This window comes from Schistocerca piceifrons, chromosome 3, assembly GCF_021461385.2.
Source record: "Schistocerca piceifrons isolate TAMUIC-IGC-003096 chromosome 3, iqSchPice1.1, whole genome shotgun sequence".
Taxonomy (NCBI): domain Eukaryota; kingdom Metazoa; phylum Arthropoda; class Insecta; order Orthoptera; family Acrididae; genus Schistocerca; species Schistocerca piceifrons.
Window position 1 is genome coordinate 220,282,169 of NC_060140.1, and position 27,426 is coordinate 220,309,594.

At 44.2% G+C, this 27,426-nt stretch overlaps 1 protein-coding gene across 1 annotated transcript in view; it reads right to left on the reverse strand.

Moving 5' to 3' along the window:
• The window catches only part of LOC124789775 (4-hydroxy-2-oxoglutarate aldolase, mitochondrial-like), a 65,955-nt gene extending 53,128 nt beyond the window's left edge, over positions 1-12,827 (reverse strand). The window contains exon 1 of the mRNA XM_047257241.1: positions 12,629-12,827. Coding sequence (XP_047113197.1) covers positions 12,629-12,788 — 160 coding nt within the window. The 5' untranslated portion in view covers positions 12,789-12,827. The remainder of the gene's footprint in view (positions 1-12,628) is intronic.
• Between the last annotated feature and the right edge of the window lie 14,599 nt (positions 12,828-27,426).

A 27,426-nucleotide genomic window follows, 5' to 3' on the forward strand; every position in this document is an offset into this window, starting at 1 on the left:
CTGATTACCTTAGCAGTTAAGTCCCATAAGATTTCACACACATTTGAACATTTTTTGGATTGAAAAGGACTGTTTATGGACGAGGTGACCCACAAACCACTCTGAGAGATCTATGCCGAATGGCCGTTGAGGAGTGGGACAAACTGGACCAACAGTGCCTTGATAAACTTGAGGACAATATGCTACGACGAGTACAGGCATGCATCAATGCAAGAGGATGCGCTACTATTAGAGGTACCGGTGTGTACAGCATTCTGGACCACCATCTCTGAAGGTCTCTGTGTATGGTGGTACAACATGAAATGTGCGGTTTTCATGAGCAATAAAAAGGGTGGAAATGATGTTTATGTTGATCTCTTTTGCAGTTTTCTGTACAGGTTCCGGAACTCTGGGAACCGAGGTGATGCAAAAGTTTTTTTGATGTGTGTATGTATGAAAATAGCGCGTGAACAGTGTCGCTCTTTTTCGGAACAATTTTCAGAAAAGATTTCATATAACCAGATCTGTGTTATTTTAACTGGTATAGTAGTATCCATTCCTTCTGCGTTGAACTTTTGTACGGTGTTGGAACATTTCAGCATTTCTATTAACTACAGGACTACGGAGAAAAGATCAGTCCGTGCTGAAGCTTCAGGTAGGCTGTTTAGACCATGAGCGTTAAACAGACTCATAGGAGAGTCTACCCGAAGAGTATTGAGAGGAAGTGAAACAGGGCAGGTTCAAATGGCACTGAGCCCTATGGGACTTAACATCTGAGGTCATCAGTCCTCTAGAACTTAGAACTACTTAAAACTAACTAACCTAAGGACATCACACACATCCATGCCCGAGGCAGGATTCGAACCTGCGACTGTACCAGCAGCGCGGTTCCGGACGGAAGCGCCTAGAACCGCTCAGCCACAGCGGCCGGCTCACGAGCAGGGAGCGATATCCAGGGTGCTTAGGCTGTTTTGCTAAACATACAGGCACTCAGTGACTTTATAGGGGCCCGCATCTCGTGGTCGTGCGGTAGCGTTCTCGCTTCCCACGCCCGGGTTCCCGGGTTCGATTCCCGGCGGGGTCAGGGATTTTCTCTGCCTCGTGATGGCTGGGTGTTGTGTGCTGTCCTTAGGTTAGTTAGGTTTAAGTAGTTCTAAGTTCTAGGGGACTGATGACCATAGATGTTAAGTCCCATAGTGCTCAGAGCCATTTGAACCATTTGACTTTATAGGGAAACATGTTGGCTGCACTGCTGTGAACAAGGACATGTGATGGAAGCTTGAAAAAGTGGCACCGCGTTGCAATGACAATGCCGCAGCAGCCTTAAACGTCACAGCCGTAACTGAACTCTTCCCTAGAGCAACTGCAAGAAGTTTTCTGAGCCACTCACGAGCAACAACAAATTAATAGAAATTGTTTTTAATACCGGTCCACCTGTTTCTAGAGGCTGACACAAAACAGCCGGAACTTTTGAAACACCCAATAAGTATAGAAAAAGAATCCTACAAAAAGTTTTGTTGGCAGAAATTCAACCACTAAAACTTGACTTTCAAGAGACAGGAGTCCAATTTATCAGTGTTCAAAAATTACATTCTGTAAATGGCGTCGTTCTGTACGTTTGGATTCTTCCAGTCTGCTCTTGAGATTTCTCCTTGATTGCTGCAACATCTCATGTGGTATACCACGAATCTAGTCTTGAATTATTTGTTCAAATTCATCCTGTGTTCTTGGCCGAGTCATTTATACGCGACTCTTAAAGTAGTTCACAAGAAAAAAAAATCACAAACGGGCAAATCTGGTGATCTTGGGGACCAGGAAATGTCACCGAATCTTGATGCGGCACTGTAAGCAAAGAAGCCATTAATCGCCTTCTAGTGTCGGACCATCCAACTGAAACCAGGTTTCGTGAAGCTGTGGAATAATGTTCAGTGCAAATGCAACAAAAGATACCGATTCGAATTGACAGTCACTGCGATCCGCTCTTTGTTTTCGAAAAATTAAGGCCCAGTGATCACATGTATCGGAAGTGCACACCATACTGTAACCTCGCTGACGTATCAATGGTGTTTATGAACTTTGTTGGGGTTGCTGTCTGCCCAGTAATGGTAGTTCTGTTTATTCACGCCTCTTTTTAAATGAATATAGGCCTCACCTGACACTCACGTGTTATGGATGTGCTGACATCCATTCAATTATGCTGTCTATATTTGCTGACGTGATTCTAATCGCAACTGGTAGTCGTTCTCCTTCAGTTGTCGCAGATCTACAGCTTATACGCATAAAATTTTGACCCAAAATGGTGAATTCGTCGCGCACTAGTTTGGGAACTGCGTCTGTAGCCACTAGGTTACAAACTGAACACTGTGGGCTCCGTCAGATTGAGACGCGTGTAGCTTAGACAGTCTGCAGAGTACGAGCACTTCTCGGTCGTCCTGTCACTTTCTTTTTTAAGAGCATATCCAGTCTCTTCAAAAATTTTGATCTAAGTTTTTATCATAAGTTTCAAGGGAACCCGATCACGACGCTCTATGTTGCCGATTTCAGAGTACTTGACAGCTCAACACAAAAGTTTTATCTCAAGTACAGATAGTGTTGAGGATCAGTGGACAAAGTTCAAAACCATCGTACAATATGCATTAGATGAGTATGTGCCAAGCAAGATCGTAAGATATGGAAAAGAGCCACCGTGGTACAACAACCGAGTTAGAAAACTGCTACGGAAGCAAAGGGAACTTCACAGAAAACATAAACATAGCCAAAGCCTTGCAGACAAACAAAAATTACACGAAGCGAAATGTAGTGTGAGGAGGGATATGCGAAAGGCGTTCAATGAATTCGAAAGTAAAGTTCTATGTACTGACTTGGCAGAAAATCCTAAAAAATTTTGGTCTTATGTCAAAGCGGTAGGTGGATCAAAACAAAATGTCCAGACGCTCTGTGACCAAAATAGTACTGAAACAGAGGATGACAGACTAAAGGCCGAAATACTAAATGTCTTTTTCCAAAGCTGTTTGACAGAGGAAGACTGCACTGTAGTTCCTTCTCTAGGTTGTCGCACAGGTGACAAAATGGTAGATATCGAAATAGATGACAGAGGGATAGAAAAACAATTAAAGTCGCTCAAAAGAGGAAAGGCCGCTGGACCTGATGGGATACCAGTTCAATTTTACACAGAGTACGCGAAGGAACTTGCTCCCCTTCTTGCAGCGGTGTACCGTAGGTCTCTAGAAGAGCGTAACGTTCCAAAAGATTGGAAAAGGGCACAAAGACGTCGAACAGATGTGCAGAACTATAGACCTATATCTCTAACGTCTATCAGTTGTAGAATTTTGGAACACGTATTATGTTTGAGTATAATGATTTTTCTGGGGACTAGAAATCTACTCTGTAGGAATCAGCATGGGTTTCGAAAAAGACGATCGTGTGAAACCCAGCTCGCGCTATTCGTCCACGAGACTCAGAGGGCCATAGACACGGGTTCCCAGGTAGAAGCCGTGTTTCTTGACTTCCGCAAGGCGTTTGATACAGTTCCCCATAGTCGTTTAATGAAGAAAGTAAGAGCATATGGACTATCAGACCAATAGTGTGATTGGATTGAAGAGTTCCTAGATAACACAACGCAGCATGTCATTCTCAATGCAGAGAAGTCTTCCGAAGTAAGTGTGATTTCAGGTGTGCCGCAGGGGAGTGTCGTATTGCTATTCACAATATATATAAATGATCTTGTGGATAACATCGGAAGTTCACTGAGGCTTTTTGCGGATGATGCTGTAGTATATCGAGAGGTTGTAAAATGGAAAATTGTACTGAAATGCAGGAGGATCTGCAGCGAATTGACGCATGGTGCAGGGAATGGCAATTGAATCTCAATGTAGACAAGTGTAATGTGCTGGGAATACATAGAAAGAAAGGTCCTTTATCATTTAGCTACAATATAGCAGGTCAGCAACTGGAAGCAGTTAATTCCATAAATTATCTGGGAGTAGGCATTAGGAGTGATTTAAAATGGAATGACCATATAAAATTAATCGTCAGTAAAGCAGGTGCCAGACTGAGATTCATTGGAAGAATCCTAAGGAAATGGAGTCCGAAAACAAAGGAAGTAGGTTACAGTACACTTGTTCGCCCACTGCTTGCCTATTGGTCACCGGTGTTGGATCCGTACCAGATAGGGGTGACAGAATAGATAGAGAAGATCCAACGGAGAGCAGCGCGCTTCGTTACAAGATCATTTAGTAATCGTGAAAGCGTTACGATGACAGATAAACTCCAGTGGAAGACTCTGCAAGAGAGACGCTCAGTAGCTCGGTACGGGCTTTTGTTGAAGTTTCGAGAAAATACCTTCACCGAGGAGTCAAGCAGTATATTGCTCCCTCCTATGTATACCTCGCGAAAAGACCACGAGAATAAAATCACAGAAATTAGAGCCCACACAGAGGCATACCGACAATCTTTCGTTCCACGAACAATACGAGACTGGAATAGAATGGAGAACCGATAGAAGTACGCAAGGTACCCTCCGCCACACACCGTCAGGTGGCTTGCGGAGTATGGATGTAGGTGTAGATGTAGAAACGTCGGAACTCCCTCTGTGCACTTTCGAAACTATCGTTGTTTCTGTGAAACACTTTTATGGCAACAGCACGCTGTTGACCGTTTCACCAATCCGTTTCCAGCTCGAGGTCCCTGTTCCGCAGTGCAGCCAACTGTATATTGCTGCCACTATGGACTTCAAAAATTTCCGTTTCTCTATGTAGCTGTGAGCTGTGTACCGAATGAGGAAGCCTACGCTCGAATTGGTTCCCGTCTCTTCAGGCAATATAAGAAAGGTTATAATCTGATAGAAAGCGCGGCATACTTTTGCGCAGTAGATGGACAATAACGGCGTTATAGTCCTCCGGTGGCTGTTAAGAGGTACCAGCGAGCCGGTGTATGGGCCTGGCCACTGACATCAAGCCAGAGATAAAACCCAGCCGCCAACCCGCTGCAAGACGCAGCGAATCATGCTGTGCCGAAGTCTCTATCGCACTTATGCCGTGCTTTCGTGGCCTAATTCTTCACTGGATTGCAAACGGAGTACGGTTAGGACTGCTGTTCTTTGTATAGTTGACGGATTTGCTTGTTCTTGGTGTGTCCTACAAATTACGACGAACGCCGCAGACTGGAATTGTAAAAGCCGGCCGGTGTGGCCGATCGGTTCTAGGCGCTTCAGTCTGGAACAGTGCGACCGCTACGGTCGCAGGTTCGAATCCTGCTTCGGGCATGGATGTGTGTGATGTCCTTAGGTTAGTTAGGTTTAAGTAGTTCTAATTTCTAGGGGACTGATGACCTCAGATGTTAAGTCCCATAGTGCTCAGAGCCATCTGAACCATCAAGTGATTACAGTCTATGTGATAGAGAATGTTTTACGCTGTAGCGGGGATGGTAAAACCATATGTCTTCTTAATTTCTGGAACAAATTCTAAGGACCCATTTCCATATGACTACTGCCAATCTTTATTTTATATCTTCTTCACTTTGGCCATCATCTGTTATTTTGCTGCTCAAATAACAAAAGTCAGATGTTAATCAACATATAACGTATGTGTTTACAAACGTCAAATAAACTAGTTCAAATGATTCAAATGGCTCTGAGCACTATGGGACTTAGCTTCTGAGGTCATCTGTCCCCTAGAACTTAGAACTACTTAAAGCTAACTGACCTAAGGACATCACACAGATACATGCCCGAGGCAGGATTCGAACCTGCGACCGTAGCAGCAGCGCCGTTCCAGACTGTAGCGTCTAGAACCGCTCGGCAAATAAACTGCTACATATATTTTGTCAGCTCATATTAGTACGTACTGAAAGGTAAAATGTCTGTAAGTAGTCTCAAATCTATGGCGTCACGTGCTGGAGATAGAACACTTACTGCTGAGCCACCAGTGCTCGAGGTGTTTAAGAACAACAGTGTCAGTATTCGAATGCGATCTTCTCAACATTAGCTGCGAATTAAATTTTATGCATTTGCCTATTGTAAATCTAGCTAATGGCCTTTACCTGTGAAGGAGGTGGTTCGTTTCGGTGAGGGAATTTTTACACTTTCACTTTGATGGGTAGCTAAAACAGTCAATCTTTTACTGTCCAGAATCAATTATTTATGCAGCCATATGAATCCTTTCGGCTTAAGAATTTTTTGAATTGGTCCATCTGTTCTCGTGATGTTGTGTCCGAGCGTACACGGCTGACCAGACCAACTTTTTAAAATTTAATTTCGCTTTTCTTGATTTTTGAACCTTTTTCATGCATATGAAAGCAATGTTTTTATATATTCACCGCTTCGTTTCCCATATGGGAAGCCAAAATAATACGCTGAAGTGACAAAAGTCAGCCGGCCGGAGTGGCCGAGCGGTTCTGGGCGCTACAGTCTGGAACCGCGCGACCGCTACGGTCGCAGGTTCGAATCCTGCCTCGGGCATGGATGTGTGTGTGTCGTCCTTAGGTTAGTTAGGTTTAAGTAGTTCTAAGTTCTAGGGGACTGATGACCTCAGACGTTAAGTCCCATAGTGCTCAGAGCGATTTGAACCATTTTTTTGGCAAAAGTCATGGGACGCATTATAGACATATATAGGTGGCATTAGTATCGCGTACACATTGTATAAAAGGGCAATGCATTGGCAGAGCTATCATTTGTACTCGGAAGATTCATGTGAAAATGTTTCGACGTGATTATGGTCGCACGACGGGAAGTAACAGACTTTGAACGCGGAATGGTACTTGGAACTAGACGTATGGGACATTCCATTTCGGGAATCCAATATCCTGATATCCACAGTATCAAGGGAGTGCCGAGAATAACAAATTTCAGGCTTTACCACTCACCACGGACAACACAGTGGCCGGCGGCCTTCACTTAACGATCGAGAGCAGCAGCGTTTATGTAGAATTGTCAGTGCTAGCAGACACACAACATTGCGTGAAATAGCCGCAGAAATCAATGTGGGACGTACGACATACGTATCCGTTAGGAGAATGCGACGAAATTTGGCATTAACGGGCTATGCCAACAGACGACCGATATCGGCACATCACCTGCAGCGCCTTTCCTGAGCTCCTCACCATATCGGGTGGACCCTAGACGAATGGAAAACCGTGACGCATGTTTACAAGGTACTTTGCCTTGGAGATATACAAGATTTGCAATCTGTGAATAAAGTATAAGTAAGTTATCGATGGATTTGTATTGATTTTTTTATTAAATGAAATGAATTGAAACATCGTCTTCTGGACGAAAACAGTAGCCTGTGTGAAGATATTTGGCCCGTGTACATTGATTGTGATACTCCAATTGCTATAGAACGCTTTTCAAAGAACATACATGAAAGTAGGTTTAGCATTGTTCTCATAGAGACGACGGACAAAGATGTGGAAACATCAAAAACACGACACGTTACCATGCCTCATAAGGAGTAGGAAAACCGTTGGCATCCAAGACAGCGTCCAGTGGAATCGTACACCACACACACACACACACACACACACACACACACATGTTTCAGGGTATTAGCCTACAAAATATCAGCAAGAGCTAATAGCTGTACAAAAATTGTGTTTCCAGAATTATATGACCTTAAACGACAATATGTATATATAAAAACACTAGCATAATGATATACGCAAGTCAGCTATGAACAAATAAACTTTATATTACATTATCATTACAATCAATATTTAAAGCAAAGAATGTACAAGACAAAACAGTACACAAATTAGTAGAGACTCAGACTAGCAGACTACTACGTCCTGTTGACAAAGTAAGTGGTGAATGTGATGGACAAGGAAACGGGGTGTGGTTAGGAGTCAGAAGGGGGGGGGGGAGGGGGGAGCGAGTGTGACGCAACTTACTTGTGTACTCTTTTGGCCGATATATTCTTATACTTGTAATATCTGACTATAATCATAATGTAATATAAGGCTCATTGTTCATTGCTTCTTTGAGTATTTCATTATGCTTGAGCTATTTTCGTGGATAATGAATTGGCTCTAAGCACTATAGGGTTCAAATGGCTCTGAGCACTATGGGACTTAACATCTATGGTCATCAGTCCCCTAGAACTTAGAACTACTTAAACCTAACTAACCCAAGGACATCACACAACACCCAGCCATCACGAGGCAGAGAAAATCCCTGACCCCGCCGGGAATCGAACCCGGGAACCCGGGCGTGGGAAGCGAGAACGCTACCGCACGACCACGAGATGCTCTAAGCACTATGGGACTTAACATCTGAGGTCATCAGTCCCCTAGACTTAGAACTAGTTAAACATAACTAACTTAAGGACTTCACATACAGTTATGCCCGAGGCAGGATTCGAACCTGCGACCGTAGCAGCAGCGCGGTTCCGGACTGAAGCGCCTAGAACCGCTCGCCCACAGTTGCCGGCTTTCGTGGAAATGTATAGTCGTAAAAGGTCACATAACTTTGGAAAAAGTTTTTGTACAGCTATAAGCACTCCCTGGTGTGTCGACTAACTGTTTAGTCTTGTCGCTTGAGGACTGCCTAAAAACCCGAAAGGCAGTTTACTACGAACTATAAGGGGCGATCAAAAAGTTTACGTTCAATGGTCGTACAGTCCACAGTCGGTATGCTAATCAAGCAAAATCGAGGTGAGCATTGACGTAATCATCCTACCGACGCACCAGGTTGAACATATGCGTTTGGTAAAACACTGTGATCTAGTGCTTGAAGAAGTCCTTAACTGTCTGCTGTACTTCCTCATCCGACAGGAATCATCGACCCTCCAAGGTTTGTTTTAAGGGACCAAAAGCGTGCTAGTCGCATGGGGTGAAATCAGGACTGTAGGGAGGCGGTCAAGTGTATCTCACTTAAGGTTGGTGTAACTTCTGTGTTACGACATTTGCGATATTGGGACGTGCATTATCATGAAGCAACAGCACCCCTTGTCTCAGTTTCCCTGGTTTTCGACAGACATTCTGCCTATACAGATTCTTCAATCTCCGGCGGGTGTCTGCCAGTGTTTGTCCTTCAGCAGCCAAGAAAAGAATAATGGCACGTTGGTCCTTTTTGCATGCATTTGGTTTACCGCTGGCACACCGTAAAGACATGCGTGCTCCACTAAAGCCTTCGCTACTTGTCGATGTTTATCTACCCTCATCGGAGTCCCGCCACGTTGCATATACGCTGCAGCAACGCCCCCAAACGGAAAATTTTTGATCGCCCCTTATATAAAATAAATATTACTGAGGTACACCAATCCTGTGTATTTCCAGATGTCTATATTCCTGCAAGTACCGACGGAATATTTAACAAAAGATTATTTGATTTGTAAGAAATATCGTAATTCTGAAATAGGGCTTGGTTGACGTTGAAGAATGACGTCACAAGCCAGCATACAAAACGAAGCTTCTTCAGCTTAACTTCGGCAGTTATGGACAGTTTTCATTGATTTAGACCAGTTACCAGCAGAGTGACGACAACAACCATTTCAGATTGTACGGTGGCAACACTGACGACGCCACATAGAAGGAAAGCACAGTTTCTGTTTGTTTGTCAACCAACCAACCAAGTCAGCTGAGACGAACCTGTGGACCTGCAAATTGGATAATACAGTTCAAGATGAGCGTAAATTCACTGACAGAAAAAAGTCGTAACACCAAACAGGAGTTGTGCGTCATAAATGAAAGTTGATTGGGGTGTTTCTACATCTGAAAGATGATGTCTAATCAAATTTCGCGGCAGACCCATAAAAAAGGCGCTAGTAGCGCCACTATGAGGGCGAAAATCATGTTTGCTTTAAATACACGCTGTAGTACTCTAGTTACCTTTGATAGTGAACGAGTTGAGTTGATGTCAAGAAAGCCTTTAAGGCGACAAAGACGCCGATATCGACAACTCACTGACTTTGAACGAGGTCGTGTAAAGGGCTACAATAAACTGTATGTTCCTTCTACAGTACTGTGCAAAGACTTGGCAAGTACGTTGCCACTGAAAATTAGTGCTGGCAGCAGTTGTCACGAGAATCCACCGTCGTGAGAAAACCGGACTCCAGACGGCCATGTGGCACTACAGACAGAGAAGACCATCGTGTTCGGCGTATGGTTCTGGTGCATCCTACTACATCTGCAGCAGCGGTCTGAGCAGCAGTTAGCACCATAGTGATACAACGAACTCTTGAAAATCGGTTACTTCGAGGACAGCTCCGGGCCAAACGTACTGTAGTGTGCAATCCACTGACCTCGAACCATCGCCAATTTCGACCTCAGTGGTGTCAAGCGGAAGCTCACTAAAGGGCGGTATGGAGCTATGTTGTGTTTTCTGATGAAAGCTGGTTCTGCCTCGGTGCCAGTGATGGCCGTATGTTGGTTAAAAGGAAGTCATTTGGGGGCTTGCAACCAACCTGTCCGGTTGCTAACTGGCTCTAGACCTGGAGTTCTGGTCTGGAGTGAGACTTTGTGTGACATCAGGAGCACTCTCGTGGTTATCCCTGACACTCTGTCTGCAAAACTGTACGTCAGTCTGGCGCTTCAACTTCTTGTGCTGCCATTCATGAATAGCATTCCAGGGGGTGTTTTCCAGAAGGATAACGCTCTCCCATATACTGCTGCTGTAACCCAACATGGTCTACAGATGTTCCCGGTGGAGGTTCGAGTCCTACCTCAGGCATGGGTGTGTGTGTTTGTCCTTAGGATAATTTAGGTTAAGTAGTGTGTAAGCTTAGGGACTGATCACCTTAGCAGTTGAGTCCCATAAGATTTCACACACATTTGAACATTTTTTGGTCTACAGAGTGGAGAGATGTAGTCTTGGCGTGCTGTATCACCAGATCTATCTCCAATCGAGCACGTACAGAACATCATCGGATGAGAACTCCAGTGTCATCTACAACCAGCATTAACTATCCCTGTATTGACTGACCAACTGCAACAGGTATGGAACTCCATCCCACAAACTGAAATCTGGCACCTCCATAACACAAACTGCCATCTGGCACCTGTACAACACAATGCATGCACGTTTGCAGTTAATATTCTGGCGGTTACACCGGTTATTAATGTACCAGCATTACACATTTTCAATGGGTTATCTCACACTTACATTAACCTTTGATCTTATACTGGTAATCGCTTGCATGTGTTCGCTAGACAAATGTATTCCCGACTTTTTCATTACCTGCATTAATCATTTTTTTGTGTTGCGATTTATTTCCATCAGTATCCATCCACAGCTGTTGTGGAATCTATCGGCTGCTCGCCTTTTAAGTCCAAGACAACGAAATACAGGTAGTGTTAGAGCGTAATGTCAAGCGCAATCACGCCAGTCGGGAACGAGAGAATAGAGAGGGTGTGAAGAAGACGTCAGCCAATTGCACGCTGACTGACCCCTCTCCAGGACGACAACGCGGCAGCAGCGCCCTCTGTGTGAAGAGGACATAAGCTTCGTGCCCGTCTGGTCGCGGCCCAGTCGAGGAGAAGCTTCAAGACTAGCGACTTGAATAGAAGCGTCAAAGGTCGTTACTTGCTTGTACATTCTATGTAGCTCAATCTTGGAATTGTTGTCCACCCCTGGTAGCTGAGTGGTCAGCGCGACGGAATGTCAGTACCTAACGGCCCGGGTTCGATTCTCGGCTGGGTCGGAGATTTTCTCCGCTCAGGGACTGGGTGTTGTGTTGTCCTTATCATCATCATTTCATCCCTATAGACACGCAAATCACCGAAGTGGCGTCTACTCGAAAGACTTGCACCAGGCGAATGGTCTACCCGACGGGAGGCCCTAGCCATACGGAATTTCCGTTTGGAACTGTTATACTGAAGAAACTTGTTTATTGCGGATGTCGCCCTCTGATTGCGATACATCTATGTAATTCTCAAAGTTAAGTACTGTGGTGTCACCGGCAGACACCACACTTGCTAGGTGGTAGCCTTTAAATCGGCCGCGGTCCGTTAGTATACGTCGGACCCGCGTGTCGCCACTATCAGTGATTGCAGACCGAGCGCCGCCACACGGCGGGTCTAGTCTAGAGAGACTCCCTAGCACTCGCACCAGTTGTACGGCCGACTTTGCTAGCGAAGGTTCACAGTCTACATACGCTCTCATTTGCAGAGACAACAGTTTAGCATAGCCTTCAGCTACGTCATTTGGTACGACCTAGCAAGGCGCCATATTCAGTTACTATATGTCTTCCGAACAGATAATGTTGTGAATCATGTACCGTCAAGAGCGACGTTCGTCATTAATGGATTAAAGATAAGTATCAAACTAGCTACGTCCGCTTTCTGAATTCTAATTCCTTGTCATGTTCCAGACCTCACGTCAGTATAGTTCTTCCCTCCTCACGCCAGCCTGCGTGAGCTAAAACGCGTGCATTTCGGCCTCCACTAGTAACAAGGTGTTGGCTCTTCTGCCAACACAACAAGTACTGTCAGTAATAAAACTCATTAATACGATTTGCTTGAATTGTTGTCTAGCGATCCGAGGAAGCCGGTTTCCTAGATACCCCATATTTGACGACTAGGCAGGATGCAACAGGTCGATCTCAGTCTGCAGAAGGCGAAACGGCGTCAGCTGCAAGAACACGCAGTGTCGACTGCTGCTCACAGCCACGCTAGTCGAGGCCTCGCGACAGCTGGTGTGCTCCGGGCGGCCGCCTACCTGCTAGCGGCCAGGCGTTCCACGCGCGCATGTTGTCCGCCAGCTTGTCCATGGCGATGCTCTCGTCGCGGTTGAAGGGTGTGGGGATGGGCGGCATGATCCCCGACAGGTCGAGCCGCCTGCTGGCGGCGGCGGCCGCGCCTCTGCTCGCGTGCAACATGGCTGCTCGCGTCACTTCGCGTTGGCACTGTGCCCGGCGTCGACCTTGCAGCCGCGGTTTTACTCGTGCTGCGACCGAAGATAAAGCTACTCCACACGCGTTGCGTCACAGATATTAAGCCGGTGACCGCGCGAGTAAACAAACGACTGACAAAGAGGCAGGCGGTGCGACATAACACACGCGAAGTTAGCGACACACAAAATTTCATCAAGCAATCTACATCTACACTATATACTCCGCAAGCCACCCAACGGTGTGTGGAGGAGGGCACTTTACGTGCCACTGTCATTACCTCCCTTTCCTGTTCCAGTCGCGTATGGTTCGCGGGAAGAACGATTGCCGGAAAGCCTCCGCGCGCGCTCTAATCTCTCTAATTTTACATTCGTGATCTCCTCGGGAGATATAAGTAGGGGGAAGCAATATATTCGACACCCCAACCAGAAACGCACCCTCTCGAAACCTGGACAGCAAGCTACACCGCGATGCAGAGCGCCTCTCTTGTAGAGTCTGCCACTTGAGTTTGCTAAGCATCTCCGTTACGCTATCACGCTTACCAAATAACCCTGTGACGAAACGCGCCGCTCTTCTTTGGATCTTCTCTACCTCCTCTGTCAACCCGACCTGGTACGGATCCCACACTGATGAGCAATACTCTAGTATATGTCGAACGAGTGTTTTGTAAATCACCTCCTTTGTTGACGGACTACATTTTCTAAGGACTCTCCCAATGAATCTGAACCTGGCACCCGCCTTACCAACAATTAATTTTATATGACCATTCCACTTCAAATCGTTCCGTACGCATACTCCCAGATATTTTACAGAAGTAACTGCTACCAGTGTTTATTCCGCTATCATATAACCATACAATAAAGGATCCTTCTTTCTATGTATTCACAATACATTACATTTGTCTATGTTAAGGGTCAGTTGCCACTCCCTGCACCAAGTGCTATCTGCTGCAGATCTTCCTGCATTGCGCTGCAATTTTCTAATGCTGCAACTTCTCTGTACACTACAGCATCATCTGCGAAAAGCCGCATGGAACTTCCGACACTATCTACTAGGTCATTTATATATATTGTGAAAAGCAATGGTCCCATAACACTCCCCTGTGGCACGCCAGAGGTTACTTTAACGTCTATAGACGTCTCTCCATTGAGAACAACATGCTGTGTTCTGTTTGCTAAAAACTCTTCAATCCAGCCACACAGCTGGTCTGATATTCCGTGGGCTTTTACTTTGTTTATCAGGCGATAGTGCGGAATTGTATCGAACTCCTTCCGGAAGTCAAGAAAAATGGCATCTACCTGGGAGCCTGTATCTAATATTTTCTGGGTCTCATGAACAAATAAAGTTAGTTGGGTCTCACACGATCGCTGTTTCCCGAATCCATGTTGATTCCTACAGAGTAGATTCTGGGTTTCCAGAAATGACATGATAGGCGAGCAAAAAACATGTTCTAAAATTCTGCAACAGATCGATGTCAAAGATATAGGCCTAAAGTTTTGCGCATCTGCTCGACGACCCTTTTTGAAAACTGGGACTACCTGTGCTCTTTTCCAATCATTTGGAACCTTCCGTTCCTCTAGAGACTTGCGGTACACGGCTGTTAGAAGGGGGGCAAGTTCTTTCGCGTACTCTGTGTAGGTAGTAGGTTAACTTGTATAATTATAATGATTGAATGAAGAAATTTAAAAAAAAAAATCAGGTTCTACAGGGTGATCTCGAACTACAACAGAATCCACATCTGCGTTCCTTAAGTGACCTTAGGGTCAGTGGCGGAGAGTTCTTTATGTACCATTAGGACTTGCCACATTTCCTGTTCCATTCGCGAATAGTGCAGTGGATGAACGGTTGTTGGTAACCCGTATGAGATCGAATCTCTCAAATATTTCTTGCCTTCATGCTCTTTTCGGGAGACATACGTAGGAGGAAGAAATATATTGCTAGACTCTTCTAGGACTATGCCATCTACATCTGCATCTGCGTAGATACTCCGCAAGCCGCCATACGGTGCGTAGCGCGAGGGTACCCTGTGCCACAACTAGTCATGTCCTTTCCTGTTCCACTCGCAAATAGAGAGATAGAAAAACCACTGTCTGTATGCCTCCTTATCAGCCCTAATGTCTCGTATCTTATCTTCGTGGTCTTTAGGAGCAATGTATGTTGGCGGCAGTAGAATTGTTTGGGAGTCAACTTCAGATGCCGGTTCTCTAAATTTTCTCAGTAATGTTTCTCGAAAAGAACGTCACCTTCCATACAGGGATTCCCATTTAAGTTCCCTAAGCACTTACGTGTTGTTCGGGCCTACCGTTAACAAATCCAGCAAAAAAATGGTTCAAATGGGTCTGAGCACTATGGGACTTAACTTCTAAGGTCATCAGTCCCCTACACTTAGAACTACTTAACCCTAACTAGCCTAAGGACATCACACAGATCCATGCCAGAGGCAGGACTCGAACCTGCGACCGTAGCAGCAGCGCCGTTCCAGACTGAAGCGCCTGGAACGGCTCGGCTACAGCGGCCGGCGCACCAACTAGAAATTTTGTCTAAGTCGTCTTGTATCTTCCAACAAGCACTCAACTTCGATATCTTATCGTACACCACATCATCATCAGCAGACAACCGCAGATTGCTGCCCACCCTCTGCAACAAGTCGTTTATGTGCAGCCGCGCGGGATTAGCCTAGCGTTCTAAGGTGCTGCAGTCATGGACTGTGCGGCTGATCCCAGCGGAGGTTCGAGTCCTCCCTCGGGCATGGGTGTGTGTGTTTGCCCTTAGGATAATTTAGGTTAAGTAGTGTGTAAGCTTAGGGACTGATGACCTTAGCAGTTAAGTCGCATAAGATTTCACACACATTTGAACATTTGTTTCGTTTATGTACATAGAGAACAACAGCAGTCCTATCACGCTTCCCTTGGGCAATCCTGATGATATCCTTGTCTCTGATGAACACTCGCCGTCGATGATAGCATATTGGGTTCCATTTCTTAAGAAATCTTTGAGCCACTCACTTATGTGTGAACTCATTCCATACTTTTGTACCTTCGTTAACAGCCTGCAATGGGGCACCGTGTCAAATGCTTTCCGGAAATCTACAAATATGGAATATGTCTGTTGTCTTTCATCCAAAGTTCGCAGTATATCGTGTGAGAAAACGGCAAACTAAGTTTCGCACAAGCGATGCTTTCTAAAACCATGCTGATTCGTGGACATACGCTTCTCAGTCTCAAGGCTTATATTCGAACTAAAAGTATGTTCAAGGAATCTGCACCAAACAGAAGTTAGGAATATTGGTCTGTATTTTTGATGGTCCTTTCTTTTACCCTTTTTTGCACTGAAGGCACTTGCACTTTCTTCCAGTCACTTGGGGCTTTGCGCTGGGTGAGAGATTCACGATAAATGCAGCCTAGGGAATGTGCCAATGCCATAGACTGTTGTTGTTGTGGTCTTCAGTCCTGAGACTGGTTTGATGCAACTCTCCATGCCACTCTATCCTGTGCAAGCTTCTTCATCTCCCAGTACCTACTACAACCTACATCCTTCTGAATCTGCTCAGTGTACTCATCTCTTTGTCTCCCTCTACGATTTTTACCCTCCACACTGTCCTCAAATGCTAAATTTGTGATCCCTTGATGCCTCAGAACATGTCCAACCAACCGGTCCCTTCTTCTAGTCAAGTTGTGCCACAAACTCCTCTTCTCACCAATTCTATTCAATACCTCCTCATTAGTTATGTGATCTACCCATCTACAGCATTCTTCTGTAGCACCACATTTCGAAAGCTTCTATTCTCTTCCTGTCTAAACTATTTATCGTCCATGTTTCACTTCCATACATGGCTACACTCCATACTTTCAGAAACGACTTCCTGACACTTAAATCAATACTCGATGTTAACAAATTTCTCTTCTTCAGAAACGCTTTCCTTGCCATTGCCAGTCTACATTTGATATCCTCTCTACTTCGACCATCATCAGTTATTTTGCTCCCCAAATAGCAAAACTTCTTTACTACTTTAAGCGTCTCATTTCCCAATCTAATTCGACTAGATTCCATTATCCTCGTTTTGCTTTTGTTGATGTTCATCTTATACCCTCCTTTCAAGACACTGTCCGTTCCATTCAACTGCTCTTCCAAGTCCTTTGCTGTCTCTGACAGAATTACAATGTCATCGGCGAACCTCAAAGTTTTTATTTCTTCTCCATGGATTTTAATACCTACTCCGACTTTTCGTTTGTTTCCTTTACTGCTTGCTCAATATACAGATGGAATAGCATCGAGGAGAGGCTACAACCCTGTCTCACTCCCTTCCCAACCACTGCTCCCCTTTCATGTCCGTCGACTCTTATAACTACTCTTAAAAAAATCTAAATGGGATTCCACCCGAATCTAGTGATTTGTTTGCTTTCAAATCTTTCAGTTATTTCTGTACGCCAGGGACGCTTATCACTTTGTTGTCCATACGGGAGTATGTCCGATCGTCAAATGACATGTTTCCACGATTCTCCGTTGTGAACGATTTCTTTAATGTGAAATCTGAAACTTCGGCTTTCGTTTTGCTGTCTTCAGAACCACACCAGTCTGGTCAACAAGGGACTGAATGGAGCTTTAGACCCACTTAGCGATTTTACGCACTCAGTGTTATTACAGGCAACCACACCATTATGCGTAACGATTGTTGGTAACGCGTGCGACCTAAATCTCTCAAGTATTGCCTTCACGGTCTTTTCATGAGATATACGTAGGACAAAGCAATATATTGTTAGAGTCTTCTAGGAATGTGCACAATCAGAGTTATTGCAATAAACCACACAGTGACGCATAACACATCTCTTGTAGCGTCTGCCACTGGAGATGACTGAATATCTCTGTGATGCTTTCCATTTTCCTAAAAGAATCTGTGAGGAAACGTGCCGGTGGTGAGGGTCATAGACTGACGAGCAATAGTCAAGTAACGCTCTAACAAATGTTGTGTGAACTACCTCTTTCAAGGGTAGCCTACCCTTCCTGACGATTCATCAAATGAATCTCAGTCTGGTATCTACCTTTCGTACGATTTCTTTTATACACTCATACTCATAAATTAAGGATAATTGTGGAATGTGGTGCCACACAACGTGGCACTACTCAAAACTGGCGCTAATAGCATAGGCACATAGGGAACACATACGACACAGCTCTGTAAGTCGACGGTATTGGTGATAAGTTGAGAAAACCGTCCCGAAACACATGTGCTACAAAACGCCACTGTTTCCTGCGCATGTACCCCGACAGCTTAATATGGGATATGATCACCATGCACACGTACACAGGCCGCACAACGGGTTGGCATACGCTGGATCAGGTGGTCGAGCAGCTGCTGGGGTATAGCCTTCCATTCTTGCACCAGTGCCTGTCGGAGCTCCTGAAGTATCATAGGGATTTGAAGACGTGCAGCATTCGTCGACCGAGAGCGTTCCAGACGTGCTCGATGGGGTTTAGGTCTGGAGAACAGGCCATTCCATTCGCTTGATATCTTCTGTTTCAAGGTACTCCTCCACGATAGCAGCTCGGTGGGGCTGTGCGTCATCATCCATCAGGAGGAAGGTGGGACCCACTGCACCCCGGAAAAGGCTGACATACTGGTGCAAAACGATGTCCGATACACCTGACCTGTTAAGTTCCTCTGTCAAAGATATGCAGGGGTGTATGTGCACCAATCATAATCCCACCCCATATCATCAATCCACGACCTCCATACAGGTCCCTTTCAAGGACATTAAGGGGTTGGTATCTGGTTCGCACCAGGTGAAAACCCGACGAGAATCACTGTTCAGACTATACCTGGACTCGTCCGTGAACATAACCTGGGACCACTGTTCCAATGACCATGTACTGTGTTCTTGACACCAGACTTTACAGGCTCTCCTGATACCAGGGGTCAGTGAAATGCACCTTGCAGGTCTCAGGGCGAATAAACCATGTATGTTCAGTCGTCTGTAGACTGTGTGTCTGGGGACAACTGTTTCAGTGGCTGCGGTAAGGTCCAGAGCAAGGCTACCTGCAGTACTCCGTGGCCGTCTGCGGGCACTGACGGTGAGATATCGGTCGGTGTTGTACACTGTGGACGTCCCGTACAGTAGCGCCTGGACACTTTGCTGTCTGCTGGAATCGTTGCCATAATCTTGAGATCACACTTTGTGGCACGCGGAGGGCTCGTGCTACGACCTGTTATGTTTGACCAGCCTCCAGTCGCCCTAGTATTCTACTCCTCATAACGTCATCAATATATGTTCTTTGAGCCATTTTGAACACACAGTCACCACCAGCACGTCTGAAAACGTCTGCACACTTACTCGCTGCACCGTACTCTGACATGCACCAACACACCTCTGCCTATGTGGTGGACTGCTGCCAGCGCCACCGTGCGACGACCGCAAGTCATATGCACCGCATGGTCATACCCGAGGTGATTTAAACCCGCAAACCGCCCATCAGAGCCTTGTTTCACCAAGCATGAGTGTACTTTAAGTCGCTCCGTGTCCATACTTCCCGATATTTAATGGATGTGAATGCTTCTAGCGATTATTCGGCTATTACTTAATCCTTCAATATTGGGTCTTTCCGACTATTCATGCTCAATACATAACACATGTTACCATTGAGGGTCAAGTGCCAGTCTCTGCACCAACTATTGATCCCAATCTTCCTTGATTTTGTTGCAGTTTTCTGGCATTCCCTATATGCGAATGTTTTATGTGACAACTCTGAAAGAATTTTGAGTAAAAGAATCATTATTAGCATTCTACATCTTTATTCTCCATGTCTACGTACTTGCAGCCTTCTGCCGCTAGCGGGCTCCGAGCTGTAGCGTCTAACATGGCTTAGGATGTAACAACCCATCTCTGTCGGTGAGAGAGCAATTGCGTGCTGTAATCGCGTTTCGAATTCGAAGAGTACTTCCACACGTGGAGTGCCCTCTCCTCCAGCGTGACAATGGCAGATCACACAGGAGCAACAATCCAGCACCCTGGGTTCACTGTCACTTATCATCCTACATACAGACCCGAGTTGGCACCATACGATTTTTATTTGCTTCCAAAAGTTAAAGAACACGTTCGAGGACTTCACCTTGCCAGTGTAGAAGCGTTGTATGCAGAGATGAGGTTGTGGCTTCGTCAACGATGTCTAATATTTTACTGTGACGGTATCAACAAACTGGTCCGTCATTGAGAGAAATATGTTCATTACCACGGTGGCTGTGTTGAGAAATAAATATGTGGACATGAAGAATAAAAATGGAGAATGTTAATATCGTTTGTTTTATTTAAAAGTCTTTGAGAATTTTCACATAAAATGTTCGGAGGCATTATTTTTCAGTACGCCCACATACAAGCGAGTTGTATATACAACAGCATCATCCAGGAACAGCTTCAAGTAGCTTCCGAAGTTATGTCCTATGTCATTTATTCATACAGTGAATAATAATTTCCTACAACACTTTTTTGGAGTACGTTAGAAGTTACTTGAATGTCTCAAGGTTTCTCTCCTTTAACAACGACATAATGTGTTCTATTTGTCGGTTGCTACGGACGAGGTTTCCGGTCTCAAATCAAAATGGCTCTGAGCACTATGGGGCTTAACATATGAGACCATCAGTCCCCTAGAACTTAGAACTACTAAAACCTAAGTAACCTAAGGACATCACACACAGCCATGCCCGAGGCAGTATTCGAACCTGCGACCGTAGCGGTCGCGCGGTTCCAGACTGAAGCGCCTACAACCGCTCGGCCACTCCGGCCGGCTTTTCGGTCTAAGAGAGGTTATAATATGAGATCATAAAATGTATTCTAAAATTCTGCGACATACCGACGTCATCGTTATAGGCCTGTGACTGTGTGCCTCTGTTCGAGGAATATTTTTAAAAACGGAAATGCCCTGCGCATTTTTCCAGTGATTAGGAACGTTTCGTTCCTCCAGCGTCCTAAGCACACAGCTGCTTGGTATTCCATCAGTCCTAGTCGCCTTTCCTTTGTAAGTGTTTTTATATGGTTTTTCATTCCCGCGGGTAGTTATTTCGATATCAGTTATTTTGGAGTTCATGCAACGATTTAAATGAGCAATCTCAGTACGATGTTAGTCAGTGAAAACATCTCGGAAAAACGAATTTAATATTTCGGCTTTCTCTCTACCATCCTCCGTTTTGAAGCCATTATGGTCACAGATCTTTACATTGTAATAATGTAATTGTGATTTATTCGATTTGTTACTCTAGTTACCTTTGTTTCTGAGAAAATACATTCACAACAGCGAGAAAGTCTGCAGTACGCAGTCACCAAAACCTGCAACACAAGACACAGAATAATGCTACAACCCTCAGTCGAAAGAGGGTCATATTTGTGTTTAATCTGTTCTGTCAGTGCACAGTACAATATGTAACAAATGCAGAACTATTCTCTTACAGATGTTCAAAATGTCGAACCATCGTGATCATGTCAGCGTTACCACAACGGACCATCGATTTTCTCACACGTTCTAGAATCCCAGGAGTTTGGGATACTGCTTCCAGAGTTGCGACTATCCTTAACAACCAGATCTATGTGCGTATCGACCAAAGTCTCGTAAAATAGGCCCTCCGCATACCCCAAAAGAGGAAATCCGTTGATGTCATATCTGGTGACCGAGCTGACCGAAGAACAGGACCACCGAGTCCACTGTCCAAACTGTACATCGATGTGGTGTCCTACATGAGTACACAGTGTACCAACACCTCGTCTTGTTGAAACTACTTAATCTGACTAATTATCGGCTAAAAATCTTCTAGGAACTACGGGGGGACAAGCTGAATGAGCGTTTGTACAGTGCTCCGTTCTGTTAATTTGGAATTACGCAAGGTACTCTCTCATAATCGTTGATAATCTCTACCCTCATCCAGTAGATTCACAGAGAACTAGTGTTGACAGGAACGATACACCAGTGCGTGTGGGTTTCGTCATCCCATACACGGCTATTCTGCCGGTCAAAGTGGTCGAGCGGTTATAGGCGCTACAGTCTGGAACCGCGCGACCACTACGGTCGCAGGTTCGAATCCTGCCTCGGGCATGGATGTGTGTGATGTCCTTAGGTTAGTTAGGTTTAAGTAGTTCTAAGTTCTAGGGGACTGATGACCACAGCAGTTAAGGCTCATAGTGCTCAGAGCCATTTGAACCATTTTTGAACGGCTATTCTACTGTTGGAACATACCCTATCCTGCAAGCATGGTATGGTCTCTGTAAACGGCATGAAACTGGGACAGTTGTGTTTTTTCTCATATTGCTGTAGGAACAAGATTTGAAAACTCCACTTCAAATGGGAGGCAATGAATGCACCTTTTGTGGTTGATAGACCCTATGAGTGCAGTCGTTGGGGATAAGTCTCAAAACAGTTGTTTATTTTGTATTCAGAGCTCTTGCAACACGCTGGCTACTGTAGGAACAATTAGTATCAATCCCATAAAATGCATTGTCTTCCAAGTCGAGTGTTGTGGCATACCTCGCACAGCCAGTGAAATCAATTATACTGAAAAAAATGAAAGATGTATAAAAATTTTGAAACTCTTGTTTTGCGTATGTTGTTCAAATTATAACCTCTTTTCAAGGCACTATTCATTCTCTTCATCTGATCTTTCAAGTTATTATTCGTCTCTGACCGAATTACAGTGTCATCGACAAATGTCAATGTTTTCGCTTCTCCTCCTTAGCCTTTAATTCTCTTTTCAAATTTCTCCTTGGTATCGCTTACTGCTTGCTCTGTGTACAGATTAAATAACATCGTGGATAGGCCACAACCGCGCCTCTTACCCTTCTCAACAGCTGCTTCCCTATTTTGTCCTTTGATTCTTGTGACTGCAGTCTTATTTCCGTACAAGTCGTAGATAATATTTCGTTTATTGCGGTTGAACCCTACTCCATTTAGAATTTTGAAGAGTGTATACCACACAAAATTGTCAAAAGCGTTCTCTAAATCCACAGATACTAAAATAGTACAGCAGCCAGGTACTTTCTACCAGGAAACTATTCCGAAATTAATGATATTTCAGTGTGTTGTTTGTGGGTACTCTGTGGGGTAGAATCTGGATTTTCGACCCCGAGGACCCTGTGCTAACTTGGGGAGGGCCGAAAAATCTTGAAATTTTTGGCTTTTTTCCATTATTTCGTCTATAACTTCTAAACCATGCGTTTTTAATGGGATACACCTATTTGGAAAGCTGAAGAGCATTAAATTTTCTGTACAATTCACTCGTCAAAAGATTTTTTTACGCAATAGTTTTCAAAACTGAAAGTGATTCAGAAATACAAAAAATTTCTCAGATTCTCAAAAACAGCAGCAAAATGGAGGTATTTGCTTATACTTTATATTTGTCAACGTTTCTATATAAATTGTGTTAGATGCCCATAAATTTCGACACATAGAAAGAATCCATCGAGATGGCCCACAATCACTGACACCACAACCACGAGTGAGCTCGCCATAGCTGCTCATGGCTCACATGAGATCGTGCTCTGTGGATGCAAAAATCTTGCATAACATGTCTTTCATACCGCTCCCAGCCGTAACCGTCCCTCTGACACGCATGAATTACATTAAGAGGCAGAAACCTCCTTGCCTTACAACGACGTTGCTCTATTACGGAATGGATGTAACCACATCACGAGTCTTCCAAAACAATGGCTGTTCAAAAGTGCCAACACATGTTTCTTGGTTAATCCGCTTACATTCCTCAATTGAAACGAGGATGGATGTACATACTGTAGAGTAGTAATTTATTGGTGAATTGATTAGCAAGAGACACACAGTCTCGGAGCATTCGTATTTCTCTCCTTGTGTCCTCAGTTCTATGAATCCATTCCGGCTGGGTACTGATGAAGAATGCACGTTCATCTCATACAGCCAGGAAGCATCAGAGGCAGATGATACGATGTCCTGTGCAGTTCTGATATTTATGTCAAACAATTTTACAGTTTTCAGTCCTTCATTGCGTGGTCGGAGAAACTGCTTAACTCCAATAGTGCCAGTTTTGCCAATCATATGTGATGCCAAGATGACTTTGATGCAAACTACCAACGTCTCACTGGTTGCAGCATCTCGCGGGGGGGGGGGGGGGGGGGGGACACCTTGTTCGCGTTGAAGTCGGAGTTATCGAGGATGAACTTGCTTAATGGACTGACTGACTCATCGACTGTGTCTTTCTTTGTCTGCAGCACATACGATCCTTCAAGCCTAGAAGCTTCGGAATAGGAAGCTGAAAATTTTAACGTCGCTAGGAAGTGTATAAGAAGTTTGAATCCAGAGTTTTTGTAAACTTACTTTGCAACCCCCATTAAAATGGGTGACAATAATTATTTTGGTCGCAGGGTAGTACAATGGCATGTGCCAGAGCAACACATTTTTCCTACCACGGTTACAGTGAATCCCGTTTATTTGACAGAATGATTGTACGCAGGAGGAGAAGCTGTGTCTCGGGGACAACATGATGCAGACCATCAAAGAAACTATTAACGGGAAGGTAAGCAGTAGTGCTGAACACTGTAGAGCGGAATCCTCTAAAATAATTTTGTCTGCTGTTTTCACAATATGGAACCTATCTCCTTGAGGGTATCCAGTTTTTCGTTCACATTCCATTTGTAAGACAAAATTTTGTGACCAATGTTCTCGAAACATACAACACCCACTCTATTGGATGAGCAAGGGATAATTATGTCATATTTATACCTCTCCTCCAGAAGCTTTTTCACGATTTTATCATGAGGACGACAATTTTCAGGTACCTCATCAAGCAACTGTCCAAGGGAGAACTGGCACTCGTTCAAATTGTTCAAATGGCTCTGAGCACTATGGGACTTAACATCTGAGTTCATCAGTCCCCTAGAACTCAGAACTACTTAAACCTAACTAACTTAAGGACATCGCACACATCCATGCCCGAGGCAGGATTCGAACCTGCGACCGTAGCGGTTGCGCGGTTCGAGACTGAAGCGCCTAGAACCGCTCGGCCACCCCGGCCGGCTGGCACTCGTCGCTGCTCTTCTCGAGTAAAGCGAATATAACTTCCATGACTTGATCAATGTTGGAGGTAGGTTGTTCCGGTCTTTTGTGGACACCAGATGGTATTTTGCAGAAACTGTGAATGCACTTCTGGTGATATTCCGCGTTAACCATTATTAAATATGAGAACATGTTATCCAACGTGCTCATACGATCTTCCATTTTTCGTCCGCGATCATCACTTCGCGTTCTTGCATGTGACAAAATTGTGCTTGCTACCTCTGGGATTACGCCTTTCCTTAGGTAAATTGGTCTATTTTTTTCTGTACTCTTCAGTAACCTCTTACTCCCATAAGAAGCGTCTACATCTACATCTACATGGATACCCTGCAAATCACTTTTAAGTGCCTGGCAGAGGGTTCATTGAACCACCTTAACAATTCTCTATTATTCCAGTCTCATATAGCGCGCGGAAAGAACGAACACCTATATGTTTCCGTACGAACTCTGATTTCCCTTATTGTATCGTGGCGATCGTTCTCCCTATGTAGGTCGATATCAACAAAATATTTTCGCATTCGGAGGAGAAAGTTGGTGATTGGAATTTCGTGAGAAGATTCAGTTTTTACCACCAACTTTCAAATGGGGCAATGATCACCATTCAAAGATAAGGGAAATTAGACCTCGTACTGAGGCGTTCAGATAGTCGTTTTTCCCTCGCGCGATCCGCGAATGGAACAGAGGGGCGGGGGAATATGACTTTTGGCGCGAATTGTGCCCTCCGCCACACACCGTTTGGTGGCTAGCGGAGTATGTATGTAGATATGTAGATGTAGAAAAACGCCTTCACTTAATGATGTCCAGCCGAAATCCTGTATCATTTCTGTGACACTCTCTCCCATTTTTCGCGATAATACAAAACGTGCTGCCCTTCTTTGAACTTTTTCGATGTTCTCCATCAGTCCTCTCTGGTAAGGATCCCACACCACGCATCAGTATTCTAAAAGAGGACGGACAAGCGTAGTGTAGGCAGTCTTCTTGGTATATCTGTTACATTTTTAAGTGTCCTGCCAATAAAACGCAGTCTTTGGTTAGCCTTTCCCACAACATTTTCTATGTGTTCCTTCCAATTTAAGATAAGATGATAATCATGGCTTACCTGAGCGATTTGGGTTGGGTGCAATTGTATTGATGTCACGTTCACGACGTAGTGAGATCAAAATCAATTTATCGTTGTTGTATCTGTTCTGAGAAGCCGTGTAAATTATAATTTCCTCCATTTCTTCCAGTAATCGTTCTGGCCCTTTACTTTCTACACTAGAGGCAAGAAGCGTAGTAACTCCTCTCTTTTGACTCCTCTCTTTTTAACTTCTTCGCATATGAAACACCGTTCTAACACCACTGAAGAGGCCATATTAGCTCAGCACCACCACGAAAAAAAATTGTGTTACAGCAGGTCCAAGAAAAACGCGTTGTGATATCACTCGAATAAGAAATCACCAAGGAACATTCACATCGAACAACTACAACGTAACTGACTGAGGAGAAAAGAACCTCTACTTTAGAAACGTACATTGCGTCTAACACAATTTTGCACAGAAATTAATATAAGATTCGCAAATTGCGATTATGACATGTAAACATTGACAAATGAAAATTATAAGCAAAAACGTTCGTTTTGCTGCTATTTTTCAGAATCTGAGAAGTTTTTCGTATCTGTGAAACACTTTCTATCTTGGTAACTATTGGGACAAAAATATTTTTGACGAGTGAAATTTAATGCTCTTCAACTTTGTTAATATTTGCGTTCCGCTAAAAACGCATGGTTTAGAAGTTGCAAGCGAAGTAATGAAATAATACCGAAAATTTAAAGGTTTTTCGGCCCTTATCAAGTTAGAAAAGGGTCTTCGAGATCTAAAACTCAGATTCCAATCCATTGGGTACCCAAAAATAACACAGCAAAATATCATTAATTTCGGAATACTTTCCAGGTACCCTCCACCCTCTTCATACTGTATATTACTTTTCCCGGATTATAAGATGCTTCTAAGACAAGAAGTAGGGTCAGTATTGTCTCGCGTGTTTCTACATTTCTCTGAAACTCGAACTGATCTTTCCTATCAGTTTTTTCATTCTTTTGTAAACAATGCGTGTTTGCAACCAAGACTAATTAAACTGATAGTTCGGTAATATTCATACTCGTCAGCACTTGTCTACGTAGGAGTATGGTTATGAAAAGGGAAGGTGAACAAAAATTGTTCCCAAGAAACATTAAAACAGTCATACGGTTTACCTCTAGTAATTAATTTGATTCCTGTGTCATTTATCCAAAATGTATTCTGTGTTTTGCGTTTGTAGTGTGGATGACCATATCCTTCAGCTACCTGCAATGTGTATCAGATTTCACTGCTAATTTCAGTGAAATTAAATACACGTCGTACCTGACACATTTTCGTAAGATGTAGATAATAACTAGATTCTTATTATTCCGACTTCACGAATCCTTCTCCCAATTCTTACAGTTTATCTTGTTGTTGAATTAGGTGCCTGGTCTAACAACTTCACAGCGGCATTTAGTTGCATCCACAACCTCCATACCGTTTTGTATACGGTAGTATACCCATAGCAC